General features: G+C 42.7%; 1 protein-coding gene across 2 annotated transcripts in view; it reads right to left on the minus strand.

Annotated features, from left to right (window-relative positions):
* Positions 1-221: 221 nt before the first annotated feature.
* LRRC32 (leucine rich repeat containing 32) overlaps positions 222-15,731 on the minus strand; it is a 97,247-nt gene continuing 81,737 nt past the window's right edge. For both annotated transcript variants that reach the window (XM_089676744.1, XM_089676745.1), the window contains one exon: positions 222-2,594. In XM_089676744.1, the coding sequence (XP_089532870.1) occupies positions 702-2,594 (1,893 nt within the window). In that variant the 3' untranslated portion in view covers positions 222-701. The remainder of the gene's footprint in view (positions 2,595-15,731) is intronic.

The raw sequence follows: 15,731 nt of genomic DNA on the forward strand, positions 1-15,731 counted from the left end.
GTGACATCACCTATGCCTCCTGGAAGGGATGTAGCCAGGGCCAAAATAGGAAATATTTTTTCAGGGTGATCTGTTTGTTTACAGATGACTTTTTAAAGCCATTTGTGTTGGGGGGACAATGGGCTGGCAAAAAGGGACCTCCTGTTTTGGCATAGAAGGTTTGTTTTAAAAGAGAATAATCTTTTTCTATCACTAAAAGAAAACACCATAGATATGTGAAATTCCATTAAGGCCCTTTATGCAGAAACTGGAATTTTTTTTGATAGATCTTGAAAAGTTCTAGATTGACTCGATTCAGCCCTTACAAACAAGGTTTGTTGTTTTGTATAATTTCAACATACATAAAGATTAGCCCTTGGTCCAAAATTGTAGGAATTTTAGAAAATAATTTTAATTTTCTTTCTTCAAAAAAATGTTTCCTTTATATTGTTACCTGCCATAGGAAGTACAAAATAAAGTAAAAGGCGTCCAAGAATAACCTTTTTTGCCTCGTCAAGAATAGTCTCACCAACATTGATGAAAATTAGATTTGAAATTGATTTTCTTTGATAGGCGTGTATGAGTGAAAATAAAGAGTAAAACTGTTGATTTTAAAACTGTTTAGACTGTGAAATGTTCATTGAGTCCTGTTGCTTAATTTTCTTATACATTTTGTAAGTCCAACTGAGTGAGAAGTCAGAAACAAAACAAAACCTTTCATGCTAACCCTTTAATTGCTGGTTAAGTTTTTGCCTACAGTAACAAGCCAAAGATCCGATGCCGACTACAGTCACCAATGAAACCAACACCACTGTTAAGATTATTACAGTATTCGTATTTTTTACATCATTTTTTTCACAGTTTTCTAATTTGTTCTGCTCCAGCATAATCTCCTCTTTCTGGCCATTAGAGTTATGGCATGTTGTGGCATCGAGAGCCGTGATAGTTACCGTATTTCTTCGGGCCATATGGATGATCCAACCATTTTCACAGCAACTTAATGGATTCCCAGTCAAAGAAAGAATCCTCAGTGTGTTCTCCAACACAGGAATATTGCTGTCTTTTAGATTACTGAAGCTGTTGTTGCTCAGATCAAGTGTTTCTAATTGACAGTTTCTCTTCCATGTAGGCAACCATGTTAAATGGTTTCCTGACAAGTTCAAATATCTTAATTGGACTAGAAAAGGAAGGTCAACATTCAAATGAACAATAGCATTGTCTTCTAAGTGTAGAACTTCTAGAGAATTTTCTAACCCCTTCAAAGCATTTTTTGCTATAACAAGGCCAAGGTTCCTGGAGACATCTAGAAAAGTCAGTGACGTGCCATAAAATGCACGTTCAGGTACGACTTGTAACATGTTCTCTCTGAGGTTTAAATGTTGCAGAGATGATATGTTGAAAAAAGATATGCACCCCTCCTTTTCCATATTTTGTGTGGGCATTTCTCTGTTCAGACCACATAACTCAACATTATTGTTTTGAAGATTAATATAGACAATGCTGGGTAGTCCTTGGAAGGTTCTAGATTCAGTGAAGTGCAGTTGGTTATTTTGTAGATTAAGTATTTTTAAATTAGGTAGAGAGAGTGCAGCAAGTGACATATTCTGTAAGGAGTTGCCACTTAAGTCAAGTTCTTCCAAAAAGTTCAATGTAACTGTATGTCCAAATGAAAAATATTCAATGCAGTTCTGGCTCAGGTTTAAGAATTTAAGCATTGGCATACTGCTAAAGAAATCTTCTGGTATGGATTTTATATTATTGTAACTTAAGTCTAAATGGGTAAGTGTGAGCAGATTAACCATACTAGTGTTCCTTGATCCTTCTTCTTCCAACCAAGCAAGTTCCACATGAGATGTGTTTTCTTCAAAGCTAATAAGATTCATCGATAAATTTAACGTAATGAGATTGTTAACAGATGGCAAAATAGGAAAATGTACAAGTTTGTTGTCACTTAGGTCAACATGTTTGAGATAGTATTTTTCTTCTGAATCCAACGTGTGGAATGTCTGAATACTGTTTTTGCTGAGGTTGAGGCTTTCAAGCTGACAAAGGTTAAATTTGGATATGCAAGTAATGGAGTTCATAGCTAGATTAATTTTCCTGAGATGCACAAGGTGGTCAAAAGAGCCCTCCTCAATGTCCATGACAATATTATTGCCAAGGTCGATTTCTGACAAAAGAGGGGTTCCTGGAAAGGTTTCTGGGGTAATCATTATGATGCTGTTACCTACTAAAGAAAGGTAGCGAAGGTGAGGAGCATTTTGTAAAAAATACCATGTAATTTCTGTGTACAAACTGTTTCCTGACAGGTCCAACTTTTGCACATTTGGTAAAAGTCCTATTCCTGGTGACTTGTAGTAAACAACCCTGTCCAAGTTGTTGTCAGAAAGATTGATTTCCTTCAAGTGGATCATGTTTGCGAAGCTGTGAGGTTCAATGAAACTTATTTTGTTGCTGCTAAGGTCCAAGATCTCCAGAAAGGAATAAAATGACAAAGGTTTTTCAGTGATGTTCTTCAAGTTGTTCCTTGAAAGGTTGAGGGACCTAATGCCAAGTTGAAGCTCCACTGGAACTTGAGACAGAGACTTGTTCTGACATGATGCTACCATCTTTGTCTGGTTGGAAACAGAAATATGGAACAATTAAAACAACATAACAATGACAGACTGAGTATGACAAGCACTTTCATGCACAAATAAAATAAAACTGGACAATCTGAAGAACTATGAAACTCAAACTTCTTCTGAAATTGCACAATTCTACTGTGACAAGACACATCACATATTCATCCAAATAAAGGACAATTCTACCTTTCTATCATATAACAACATTCTTTTAGCTATGCATTATGGAGGAAAGAAACATGTTTTCCCAAATTAAGATCAGAGATGGGGTCCGGAGAATTTTTGGGTCTAGTAAAGGTTAAAGCTTCCTCAACTCAACATCAGTAGGGTAGCAGTATGTTTTAAATCTAGAACAGTGGTCTCCAAAGTGTAGCCCAGGGGCCACCAGCACAGCCTGCTCTACAGCAACGCACCACCTACTCATCTGCGAGCACGGCCTATTCTTCTGCAAAACACAGCCTGCTCTTCAGCAGAAGTCCAGCCTGCTCTACAGCACTGCTCTCCTGTATCCTGCAACGGAAGACCAGTCAGGCACTCGTGCCCACTCCAAGCTCAGGTGTTCCTGTCACTTTACCAGGGTTCCTGAGCTGGAGGTGTATAAGAAGCGTACCTTCACATCTCAGGCTCCACTACCAGGTACGTTACAGAAGCTCTTCTACATCTAGTTTTTTTTTTTTTCAAACGTTTAAATGACATTGCTCTCCTCTGGAAGTTTTGCTTAATATTTCCCATGCTGTATGTTTGTTCTCTGCATTTTACTCATTAAAATATTAAAACCAGGGCAGTTCTCCTTCCAAACACTCTTTTTAATGTTGTGTTAATCTAAGACGGGCTGATCATCAATGCGTCGTACATCTGGAAGTGGCACAAAAGGACGGGCGAAATCCCCGTGACTAAAGCGGGGGGAGCTTGTGCTAATTGTTGTAGCATTCTGCGAACATCTGTTTCACATGAATGCTCAGCACATGGAAGAAGAGCAGATGTTCTTGCGTAATGCAATCACATGTCTTACAGGGGATTTGACATTTTGCTGCAAAATGTAACAAGAAAAACGACATGCATACAATGTTTTTGCTTGTACAGCGTAAAAAAGCAAACAAAGGCTTATTGGATGCATGTGTAGGAAAAAGTACTAATCCATTTTAGACTGAGGCTAGCCACAAGGTGGCCACGGACTGGCATGGGGGATGTTCCAACTGCCACGATCAGAACATTCTTGTTTGCCTGAGTGTATCTGATTAGTTGAAGAGAAAAGGGAGAAGCATATCCTTATCCAGATTAGGGAGAGAATGTTATTATTATACAGGATTTTTATAGCAACAATAGTTTGGCATTACAATATGAATGGGGACAGTACAATTACAATACAGTTCAATGCAGAAGGAATAGGAGGGCCCTGCTTATAGAGCTTACAATCTAAAGGGGGGGGAGGTGGTACACAAGGTAATAGCTTCAGGAGATGGTATGGTGGTGGTGACTCAAGTAGAGTTTTTAGGTGGATGTGGGGTAGGCATCCCAGAATAAATTAGTTTTCAAGGATCACCTAAAGGTGGACAGGTTAGGAGCTGACCGGACATGCTGTGGTAGGGAGTTCCAGAGGATGAGAGAGGTTATGGAGAAGTCCCAGAGGTGAGCATGGGAGGAGGTGACAAAAAGAAGGGTTAGTATTAGAAGATGCATATAAAGAGGGGTTAGTATTAGAAGATGCATATAAAGATGGTTAGTATTAGAAGATGCATATAAAGAGGGGTAACTATCAGAGGGTGCATATAAAGAGGGACTTGTATTGGTGGACAGGGGTGTATTTACCGCAAGGCAAACAAGGCACTTGCCTAGGGCTTCATTTTTCAGGGGATGAAAGAAGGGACATGCACGCCATAGGAACCAGGTGGGATCTGAGAGAGGCTGCAGGCTGTTTGATGGTGTATGTAGAGCTTGACTCTCGTTCCTGGAGATTTCCAGAGTTGTGAGGATGAGTGTCTATTGCTGGGGGGGAAGGGGGGGTAGTGGAAGGCTCTCCTGAGTGGGGGGCAGGGATGTTAATGGTCAGTGTCAGGCTTTCTCCACAGGAGGGGGGAGAGGGGGTTATGTTGGTTGGTGTCTTTGGGGGCAGACAATTTTTTTGTTGCCTAGGGCAGCACAACATAAATACACCACTGTTGGTGGACACACATAAAGAGGGGCTAGTATCAGGGGGTGCATGTTAAGAGGGGTTAGTATCAGAGGACACATAAAAAGATGGGTTAGGCTACGTTCACACTAGCCTTGTGTGCAGGCGGCAGAGAGGCGTTTGGGAAGCGTTTTTACCGCTTCCCAAATGCCTCTGCCAACTCTGCACATTACAGCACATGGTGCTGTTCTAACGGGAGCGTTTGCGTCGCGTCGCGTTGCGTCGCGGCAAAACGGACGCCTCTGGACGAGTCAGGAGGCTTTGAAGCCTCCTATTCTCGTCTATGGTGCCGCTCCACAAACGCCCGGCCGGCGTTTGCGGTGCGGTTGCGACGCGGTTGCGGGGCGTTTACGGAGCGGTAACACCACTCAAACTGCATTATAGGCGTTTGTGGGGCGTTATTAACGCTCGGCAAACGCCTAGCAACCGCCGCTAAACCGCGCATGCGGCGTTTGCGGAGCGTTTGCCGAGCGTTAAAAACGCTCAGCAAACGCCGGACCAACGCTTGCCAAACGCTATAGGGGCGTTTGGCAAGCGTTGGCAAAACAGCCAAGTGTGAACGAGCCCTTAGTGTCAGAAGGTGCATTTAAAGTGAGGTTAGTATCAGAGGGAACATATATAGAGGGGTTACTAGTATAGTGTGCATATACAGTTGCAAGAAAAAGTATGTGAACCCCTTGGGATTACGTGGAGTTTTGCATGAATTGGGCATAAAATGTGCTCTGAACGTCATCAGAGTCACAACAAAAGAAGAACACAGTCTGCTGAACATAATACTACACAAACATTAGATGTTGCCATGGTTTAATTGCACATAACATGTAAACATTCACAGTGCAGGGAGGAAAAAGTATGTGAACCTTTGGACTTAATAACTGTTTGACCCTCCTTTGGCAGCAATAACCTCAACCAAACGTTTCCTGTAGTTGCAGATCAGACCTGCACAATGATCTGGAGTAATTTTGGACCACTCCTCTTCACAAAACTAATTCAGTGTAGCAATATTCTTGGGATGTCTGGTGTGAATTGCTCTCTTAAGGTCATGCCACAGCATTTCAATCAGGTTGAGGTCAGGACTCTGACTGGGCCACTCCAGAAGGCATATTCTGTGCTGTTGCAGCCATTGTTTTGCTGAATTACTTGTATGCTTTGGGTCATTGTCCTGTTGCATCACCCATCCTCTGCGGAGCTTCAGTTGGTGGACAGATGGTCGTACGTTTTCTTGCAAAATGTCTTGATAAACTCTGGAATTCATTTTCCCATCAATGACAACAATCCTTCCAGGCCCTGAGGCAGCAAAGCAGCCCCAAACCATGATGCTCCCTCCGCCATGTTTTACAGTGGTGATGAGGTTTTAATGTTGGTGTGCTGTGCCTTTTTTTCTCCACACATAGTGTTGTGTGTTCTTCCCAAACAACTCAATCTTGGTTTCATCTGTCCACAGTATATTTTGCCAGTAGTGCTGTGGAACATCCAGGTGCTCTTTTGCAAACTTCAAACGTGCTGCAATATTCTTTTTGGACAGCAATGGCTTCCTCCGTGGTGTCCTCCCATGTACTCCATTCTTGTTTAATGTTTTCCTTATTGTAGATGTGTCAACAAAAATGTTAGCATGTGCCAGAGATTTCTGTAGGTCTTTAGCTGACACTCTGGCATTCTTCTTTACCTCATGCAGCATTCTGCGCTGTGCTCTTGCAGTCATTTTTACAGGACGACAACGCCTAGGGAGAGTAGCAACAGTGCTAAACTTTCTCCATTTGTAGACAGTCTGTCTTACCGTGGACACATGAACATCAAGGCTTTTAGAGATACTTTTGTAACCCTTTCCAGCTTCATGCAAGTCAACAATTCTTGATCGTAGGTCTTCTGAGAGCTCTTTTCTGCGAGGCATGGTTCACATCACACAGTGCTTCTTGAAACCAATAAACCCAAAACAGGTGTGTGTTTTTTAAGGGCAGGACAGCTGTCAGCAACACATCCAATATCATCACACTGATTGGAGTCAAGGTTGGCTCACTCCTGGCTCCAATTAGCTCTGGGAGAAGTCATTAAGCTAGGGCCTCACATACTTTTTCCTCCGTGCACTGTGAATGTTTACATGTTATGTGCAATTAAACCATGGCAACATCTAATGTTTGTGTAGTATTATGTTCAGCAGACTGTGTTCTTCTATTGTTGTGACTTAGATGACGTTCAGAGCACATTTTATGCCCAATTCATGCAAAACTCCACGTAATCCCAAGGGGTTCACATACTTTTTCTTACAACTGTATATAGAGGGGTTTGTACTGGCGGTCACATATGAAAAGAGGTTAGTATTGGCAGTCACATTTAAAGAGGGGTTAGTATCAGGGGGTTCATATAAAGAGGGGTTAGTATCAGGGGGTTCATACAAAGAGGGGTTAGTATTAGGGGGTTCATATAAAGAGGGGTTAGTATCAGGGGGTTCATATAAAGAGGGATTAGTATCAGGGGGTTCATATAAAGAGGGGTTAGTATCAGGGGGTTCATATAAAGAGGGGTTAGTATCAGGGGGTTCATATAAAGAAGTGTTAGTGTTGGGGTGCACATTAAGAGGGGTTAATATCAGAGGGTGCATATAAAGAGTTTTAACTTCCTGGATTCTCCTCACTTCCATTTCTCCACCAAATTCCCTGGAGTACTGCAGAAATGGAAGACAGGAGAATCCACACCCAGAAAAGTCCTTTATCCAAGTGGTATTGACTCTTGGCAATCAAGAATTTACATCAGTTGGTGAGTGGGGATACAAAGGAGGGGAGCACATCACAATCACTGCACCAACAAAGAGTCGTTTGCACGGTTGCACTTTTGTTATTGGATTGCACCTTATTTATGGACTGCATTTATTGCGCTTTATTGAATCTTTAAACACGTGGATAGGAGATGTGTTTTATTTAATATAAGAGCAGCTCTGTTAAATTGTATGTTATGGTATTTGTAGGGTCTGCCCTTTTTAGACAGCAGCAGCCCTAGATTTCATACATTGTTGTAGACATACACAGGTTGTTTTATCGGATGCACATTAGTTGTAGGATTAGCGCTTTGAATGAGGTTGTCACTTTGCAAAGTGAATGTTAGTAAAAAAGGTAAACCTGTGCTCACTCTAGATACCCAATGGCGTAGCAGGAACATAAAACTGCAGGAATAAGGCTAGCATATTTGCTTGAAGCTAATTTACTTAATAAATCAACTCCATTAAGTTTACACCTCGAACCCTTAAACCGCCCAATGTCCTTTCCTTCATACGAGTCCTATTTTCCCAGCTTGCAGTGCGAGAGGTATGCCCCTTTCCACAAGGAATTTCTCCCAGTTGGTTTGGAATCCTGCGATGGATTTAAGTGTTACTTTGTGTTCCAAGCTGAAATATTAATTGCTGTGCTTTGTGTTGTGGGGGGGGGGGGGGGGGGGGCATGGGTTGGCTGAGATTACAGCACATAAAACACATTCCCCCAGTCACTGTCTTCCTTGGGTCTTTGAAGTTCTTCGATGGAGTTTGCCCCATGGGAGCAGCTGCTGGGAGAGAAGCAGCAGTGGCTGAGGAATGGTAAACATTTCCATTAGAAAAAAAAAAATCAAATTCCAACAGCAACACATCCTAATCTACTCTCCGGAGAGATGATTGTGCATTTTCACAGGGAATTAGAATTGCTAGAAGAAGCTGTTAAGTTGAAGATTATACATGGAAGCGACTGGCAGACATATTATTACATTATTTAGATACAGAAAACGTAACAGGTTCACTTTAAAGCCCAACTGAACTTTCAGTTTAAATTAGCTAAATTATTATTATTATTTATTATTATACAGGATTTATATAGCGCCAACAGTTCAATACAAGAGGGTTAGGAGGGCTCTGCTCCTTGGAGCTTACAATCTAAGAGGGAGGGGCTAGTGGTACAAAAGGTAATAACTGTGGGGGATGCACTGGTAGGGGGAATAGAAGTTTCCATTATTAGCTGAGGGCAGGATAGGTTTTCAGAGATCACCTAAAAGTGAGCAGAGTAGGCAATAGTCTGATAAATTGGGGTAGAGCGTTCCAGAGGATGGGAGAAGCTCTCAAGAAGTCCTGGAGATGAGCATGGGAGGAGGAGACAAGGGAGCTAGAGAGCAGGAGGTTGTGTGAGGAGCGGAAAGTACGGTTTGGGTGATATTTGGAGACAAGATTGGTGATGTAATTTGGGGCAGAGTTATAAATGGCTTTATATGTTATTGTTAATGTTTTGAATTTTATCCGTTGGGCAATGGGAAGCCAGTGGAGGGATTGGCAGAGAAGGGTGGCAGATACAGAACGGTTAGTAAGGTGGATGAGTCTGGCAGCAGCATTCATGATAGACTGAAGAAGGGAATAGCCTGCGATGAGGTCGGTCAATGAGGAGGGAGTTACAATAGTCAAGGCGAGAGATAACAAGGGAGTGAATAAGTTGCTTAGTAGTTTCAGAGGTAAATACATTTCATATGTATTAAAAAAAAATGTGTGCAAAGTTTTGCAATTTGTTTTATTTTAAAAACAGTCACAGCCTGTTTAGAAAAGCCTGTCCCCTGGCAGCATGCTGCAAAGTAGAACCTTTGCTCTTTGTGTGGAAACAGTGGTCTTTCTGCAAAGGTCCAACACACCCCTTACTGAGTCAGAGCCAGATCTCTCCAGTCAGCAGAGAGCTTTTCTCATTGCAGAGCTATTAGTCTGATGCAGTAGAGGGTGTGTCAGACCTTTGCAGAGAGACCTCTGTTTCCCTGTGAAGAGCAAGGGTCCCACTTTGCAACTGCTAATAAGGGACAGCTTTTTCTACTCAAGCTGTGGCTTCTTTAGAAAGAGAATAAATTGGTTTAGTTGGGCTTCAATGCCAGCCCTCCCCAACCCTTGCTTTGCTTTCCCGTCCCTTTGTTAAGCTTGTCAAAGAATAAAGAACAACAGCCCTATGTGAACTGTGGCTTGCTCTAGTTGGAGCTTACACAAAGCTGAGGACTCTCTGCTCCTACAGTATTGGGCCAATCACCAAGCACCACATGAAGTGAATCGCTTCTATACTTGAAAGTACTGGGTATCATCTTCATTGTTGGCGGTTGAACAGAACAGTGGGAGAATGAAGGAAAGGTGAATATATGTTGCTGAGGGTACGTGGGGCATTACAGCAGATGTGTTGCTTTGCCCTGCATTGTTTATAGATCAGAGATCTATAGATCAGAGAGATTATAAAGAGGATCTTTACATGAATGTTTGTAGGATCATCAGGTCAAAATAAAGGGAAAAATGTCTAAAAAAAAAAATAATGTAATACAGCCGCTAGATCTATGGACTGGTAAACTGCACCAGATTACATTTTTGTTCTTGGGTTTAGATAGTCTATAACAGTCTTGTTGAGATGCCAAGAGCAGCAGAAGGCCTGAAACATCTTTCCTAAAGAAAATGTTTTCCCAAAGAAGAAAGCATTTCCTAAAGAGAATCAAGGCAAAGTAATGACAATGTTCAAAGTGAATCAATTCAAAGTAATCCAAAAAATATGGGTGATGGCACAACCAGCACTTGCATGAATCCTTTTATTGCAGTGAACTGTGATTCAGATGGAAAACTGAAAAAACTCTTAAACGTTTTACTCATAGGGTGTTGATTTACTAAAGGCAAATAGACTGTCCACTTTGTAAAGTGCAGTTGCACTCTGCAAGTGCAGTTGCTCCAGACCTTCGTAAATGAGGTAAAGCTCCACTTTGCAAAGAATACCCAATCACATGCAAGTATATTAAAAAAACAGAATTTTTGCTTGCACATGATTGGATGATGGAAGTCAGCAGAGGCTCTGCTCATTTACTAAGTTCTTGAGCAATTGCACTTGCAGAGTGCAATGACTATCTGCCTTTCGTATCTCAACCCCACAGAGTCCTAAGGCTCAGTTCCCATACTAGGTGAGTGGTATAGGGTGTTAACTATTGATCCACTTGCATACCACAAGAAGCTTAACTCCAAAGCTGACGTTGCAGTCTGTCCCACTGAAACCTTGGTGTTCTCCTGTCAGTGAGCTTTGAAAGGTCCAAAAACTTCCTCCCTAACTCTTGGAACATATTGACTCTAGCTCAGGGGACCCCCCTTACAGCACTGCCAGCTCACATAACTGCACCTGAGCTCCTCAATGAGCTTTATGGTCACCCTGTTGGTCCAAGATATGTGCACATAAGGATGTCATCATTGTTGGTCCATGATATCCGCACACAAGGATGGCATCATTGTTGGTCCATGATATGCGCACACAAGGATGGCATCATTGTTGGTCCATGATATGCGCACACAAGGATGGCATCATTGTTGGTCCATGATATCCGCACACAAGGATGGCATCATTGTTGGTCCATGATATGCACACACAAGGATGGCATCATTTTTAGTCCATGATATGTGCACACAAGGATGGCATCATTGTTGGTCCATGATATCCGCACACAAGGATGCCATCATTGTTGGTCCATGATATGCACACACAAGGATGACATCATTGTTGGTCCATAAGATGCACACACAAGGATGACATCATTGTTGGTCCATGATATGCACACACAAGGATCACATCATTGTTGGTCCATGATATGCACACACAAGGATGGCATCATTGTTGGTCCATGATATGTGCACACAAGGATGGCATTTTAAAGCGGCTGTTGCCTAACCTTCCAAGCTCTTCTGAAAAAGTCCACAAATTGTGTTGAGGGTCCAAAACTGTTCCAACATTATTTAATAGCAAAAATGATATGTTACATGTAAAATTGTGACGTGATATAAGAAATAGTATGGTTATATCATTCATTGGTGATTTATATTCAAAAGTTTCAAAATATTCAAAAGGGTACATTTTTTATTAACTTACATAGTTCGTTCAAATTTCAGATGCTGGTAGAATAACTCTTCCTCTATAGTAACTCTTCTTCTTCCAAGCAGAAGCAAAGTGCCGTTGTTGAGTTCTAGATGAAGGAGGGGTGCAAGATCTGACATCCACAGAAGGCTACAAAATGTTTACGGAGACAACACCATTGACAACAGTCACCAATGACAATACATTCCTCTTGTCATTGATGTAATCTCCGTAAACATTCTGTAGCCTTCCATGGTTGTTGAACAGCCTGCACCCCTCCTTTGTCAAGAACTCAATTAACAGCACGTTGCTTCTGCTTGAAATCCATTATTTACTTGCAATTAATTGAAGAAGAGTTGCTATAGAGCAGTGGTCTCCAAAGCCCTTTACTTGCTTTTATCCGACCCTTGGGTCATTATTCCCCCACTGTCAGTAACAGTGGGGCATAGTTCCTGACACTGACAATGGAGCACTATTCTTCCCACTGACACCAATGGTGGGGCACTGTTATTCCCACTGACACCAAAGATGGGGCACTATTTCTCCCACTGACACCAACAATGGGACTCGATTCCTCCCACTGACACCATCAATGGGACACTATTCCTCCCAATGACACCACCGATGGGGCACTATTTCTCCAACTGATACCAACAATGGGACACTATTCCTTCCCCTAATACCAAACAGGGGACAATATTTACTCCCACTGGTACTTACTCCCACTGGCCACATTCCAGTCCCCCTAAAGTATGACAGTATGGCCCTTTGCTTAGAAAGTTTGGAGACCCCTGCTATAGAGGAAGAGTCACTCTACATGTCATGGTCAGGGGTCAGGCTCAGAGACCAGTTGCTATAGCAGTAGAGAGGCTCCTACCGACCAGAAGGATAAGTACACAAGCAGGTCAACTTGGTGGATGATGTGGGTTCAGCCTAGGCCGGGGGGTCCAAGCACTAACCAGTCTTCACCAAAACTGCAGATGGTGGAAATGGGTTTTGCTGCATACTAGTGCTAGGTTGCTCCACAGGATCGCTCCATCTCAGGGTGGGGGGTCTAAACACTAAGCAGTCTTCACCAGAGCTCCAGATGGTGGAGATGGGTTTTGCTGCATACTAGTGCTAGGTTGCTCCACCGGATCTCTCCACAAGGAGGTGGATGCAGCAGATGTAGCAGGTAGGGATCAAGCCAGGGGCGGACTGACCATTTGGAAACTCGGGCACTGTCTGAGGGCCCGGGGTCAGTAGGGGGCCCCATGAGATGCCCCTGGTACCTTTTTCATAGGCTTTTTTGAGTTTGGGCAAGGAGGCTACATTAGTTGTCAGTCCGCCCCTGGATCAAGCAGAAGCTTAGTCGAGGAACAAGCCAAAGGTTGGTAATGAGTGGAACTGAAAATACAGAGGGCAGCAGGAGTGAAAGAAGCAAGCTATTGACTGGAGAAGCGCACAATAATCTACCAAAGAGGAAGTGCAGAGAAATGGCTTAAATCAAGAAGTTTATGGGAGTAGAAAAGAGTTTAAGGTTCATCAGAAACAAGAGACAAGGCTAGATTGTCCAAGGGGTTAGACAGGGACCTGCCCAGCCTCTTGGGTGGCACAGTGAAAATAGCTACAGCAAGACACCACAGAGGTTACAGGTTCAGATTCAGACCCTAACACTATCCACATGAGAAATCTGAACAGCCTATGTAAGTTAATAAAAAAAGTTATGCCAACTTTTGCATTACTTTTGGTACATTCCTCATATATGCTTTTATACGTTTTTAACTAATTTCAATAAAGGATGTATCTATTTTTTCAAATATATGATTGGGACACATAAATGTATGGTACCCATTAAGTCCCAATTAGGTTCTCCAACTGATAGAAAAAACAAACAATCAAACAAATAGAAATCCTCCTTTTATAGAACCCTAAACCCACAGTTGTTCCAGAGCAAGTCGAACCCCCCCCCCCCCCTATGAAGCATGGTCCAATTTGCAAGAAAATGCCTAATCTATGGCCAACCAGAATGACAGGTGCACTTAAGGGCCTTTGCCTTGTATTCTGACAACCTTTCAGTATGTTCAAGTGGATCTCTTTCACAGAAATCATGACGTTGGTTTTTTGGGATTCTTGAAGTTAATCAGGCATGACAGCATCTTGGCATTTGTATTCCATGTACAAGTAAATATGTCTTCTACGAAAACGCACTTCATAATTTCTCAGGTCCTGGTGGACAACCGAATTGTTCTGCTCTATAAAAAGCTGCAGCATGCTGTGGAGCCGAACTTCCCAGAGGAAAAACTCCCCTCTCTTCCAGATTCTTGCAATAACTTGGCACCGGTCAGAGTATTGTTATCTGCCCGACTTTCTCCGCTCGGAGATTCTCATCAAGAGGTCGCCGCAGCTATGAATGGATATGTTCTGCCCAGCTTCTCCCCTGCTCACGTCAAACACACTAGATGATGAGCTTACAGGGATTGGGATAACTTCTGTCATTAAAATAATACTTTTTAAATGAAGGCTTGACCGGACAACTGCGTACATCCTAAGGAAAATGGAAAAAAATGATATTTCACTTTTTCCGAGCTATTCTTGGGTGGATCGGAGACAAGCTGAACCGAAAAGGCTGTAAGATGTTCACTGCAACAAGACTCTTTCTTCTATAGCAACTACAATGACCCCAAATTGCCTATTTATTTTTTTCTTTATTATATCTTTTATTACATTTTCATTTCCCAACTGCCTATTTACACGTTTAGTTGTACGTCCAATGAATTTCCAATTCATTTGAAGGATAAGTACACCTTCGGAACACGTTAGATGTTCCACCCATTTTTAGGGTTGAACATGTAACATGCTCCCATAGCTGCAGCTGTGCCTGCCGCCCCCCATCCCTCTGACAGATAGTACAGGGAGAAGTTTCCCGGTACTATCTGTCAAATTTGAAAATACATGGCCGTGCCGGGCTCCGCACACACGGCCGCGTCATTCATTAACGGACTCCCATGCATGAACAAATTGCAAGTCTCAACAGCGTTAGTGGCTGTGGCCTTTTAGTTTTCAATGAACTGTGGAGCGCCGTGGTAGTTCATTGAAGCTTCCTGTTAGTATATCTGCTTGACCGTATATCCCGTACATCCCATACATCCCGTATGGCAAGCAGATATTCTGACAGGTCTGCAGGAGATCTGCATGGCATCAGCAAGTCCTACATGGCATTAGCAAGTCCTTAGTGGCTGTGGGCTTGTAGTTTTCAATGAACTGTGGAGTGCCGTGGTAGTTCATTGAAGCTTCCTGTTAGTATATCTGCTTGACCGTATATCCCATACATCCCGTACATCCCGTATGGCAAGCAGATATTCTGACAGGTCTGCAGGAGACCTGCATGGCATCAGCAAGTCCTACATGGCATTAGCAAGTCCTTAGTGGCTGTGGGCTTGTAGTTTTCAATGAACTGTGGAGCGCCGTGGTAGTTCATTGAAGCTTCCTGTTAGTATATCTGCTTGACCGTATATCCCATACATCCCGTACATCCCGTATGGCAAGCAGATATTCTGACAGGTCTGCAGGAGACCTGCATGGCATCAGCAAGTCCTACATGGCATCAGCAAGTCCTTAGTGGCTGTGGGCTTGTAGTTTTCAATGAACTGTGGAGCGCCATGGTAGTTCATTGAAGCTTCCTGTTAGTATATCTGCTTGACCGTATATCCCGTACATCCCATAAGGCAAGCAGAAATTCTGACAGGTCTGCAGGAGACCTGCATGGCATCAGCAAGTCCTTAGTGGCTGTGGGCTTGTAGTTTTCTATGAACTGTGGAGCGCCGTGGTAGTTCATTGAAGCTTCCTGTTAGTATATCTGCTTGACCATATATCCTGTACATCCTGTACATCCCGTATGGCAAGCAGATATTCTGACAGGTCTGCAGGAGACCTGCATGGCATCAGCAAGTCCTACATGGCATCAGCAAGTCCTTAGTGGCTGTGGGCTTGTAGTTTTCAATGAACTGTAAAGCGCCTTGGTAGGTCATTGAAGCTTCCTGTTAGTATATCTGCTTCACCATGTATCTTGTATGGCAAGCAGATATTCTGACAGGTCTGCAGGAGACCTGCATGGCATCA

Source organism: Staurois parvus, unplaced genomic scaffold (genome assembly GCF_062004578.1).
Source record: "Staurois parvus isolate SC_StPar_1 unplaced genomic scaffold, SC_StPar_1.0 ptg000173l, whole genome shotgun sequence".
In the NCBI taxonomy this organism is placed as follows: Eukaryota; Metazoa; Chordata; class Amphibia; order Anura; family Ranidae; genus Staurois; species Staurois parvus.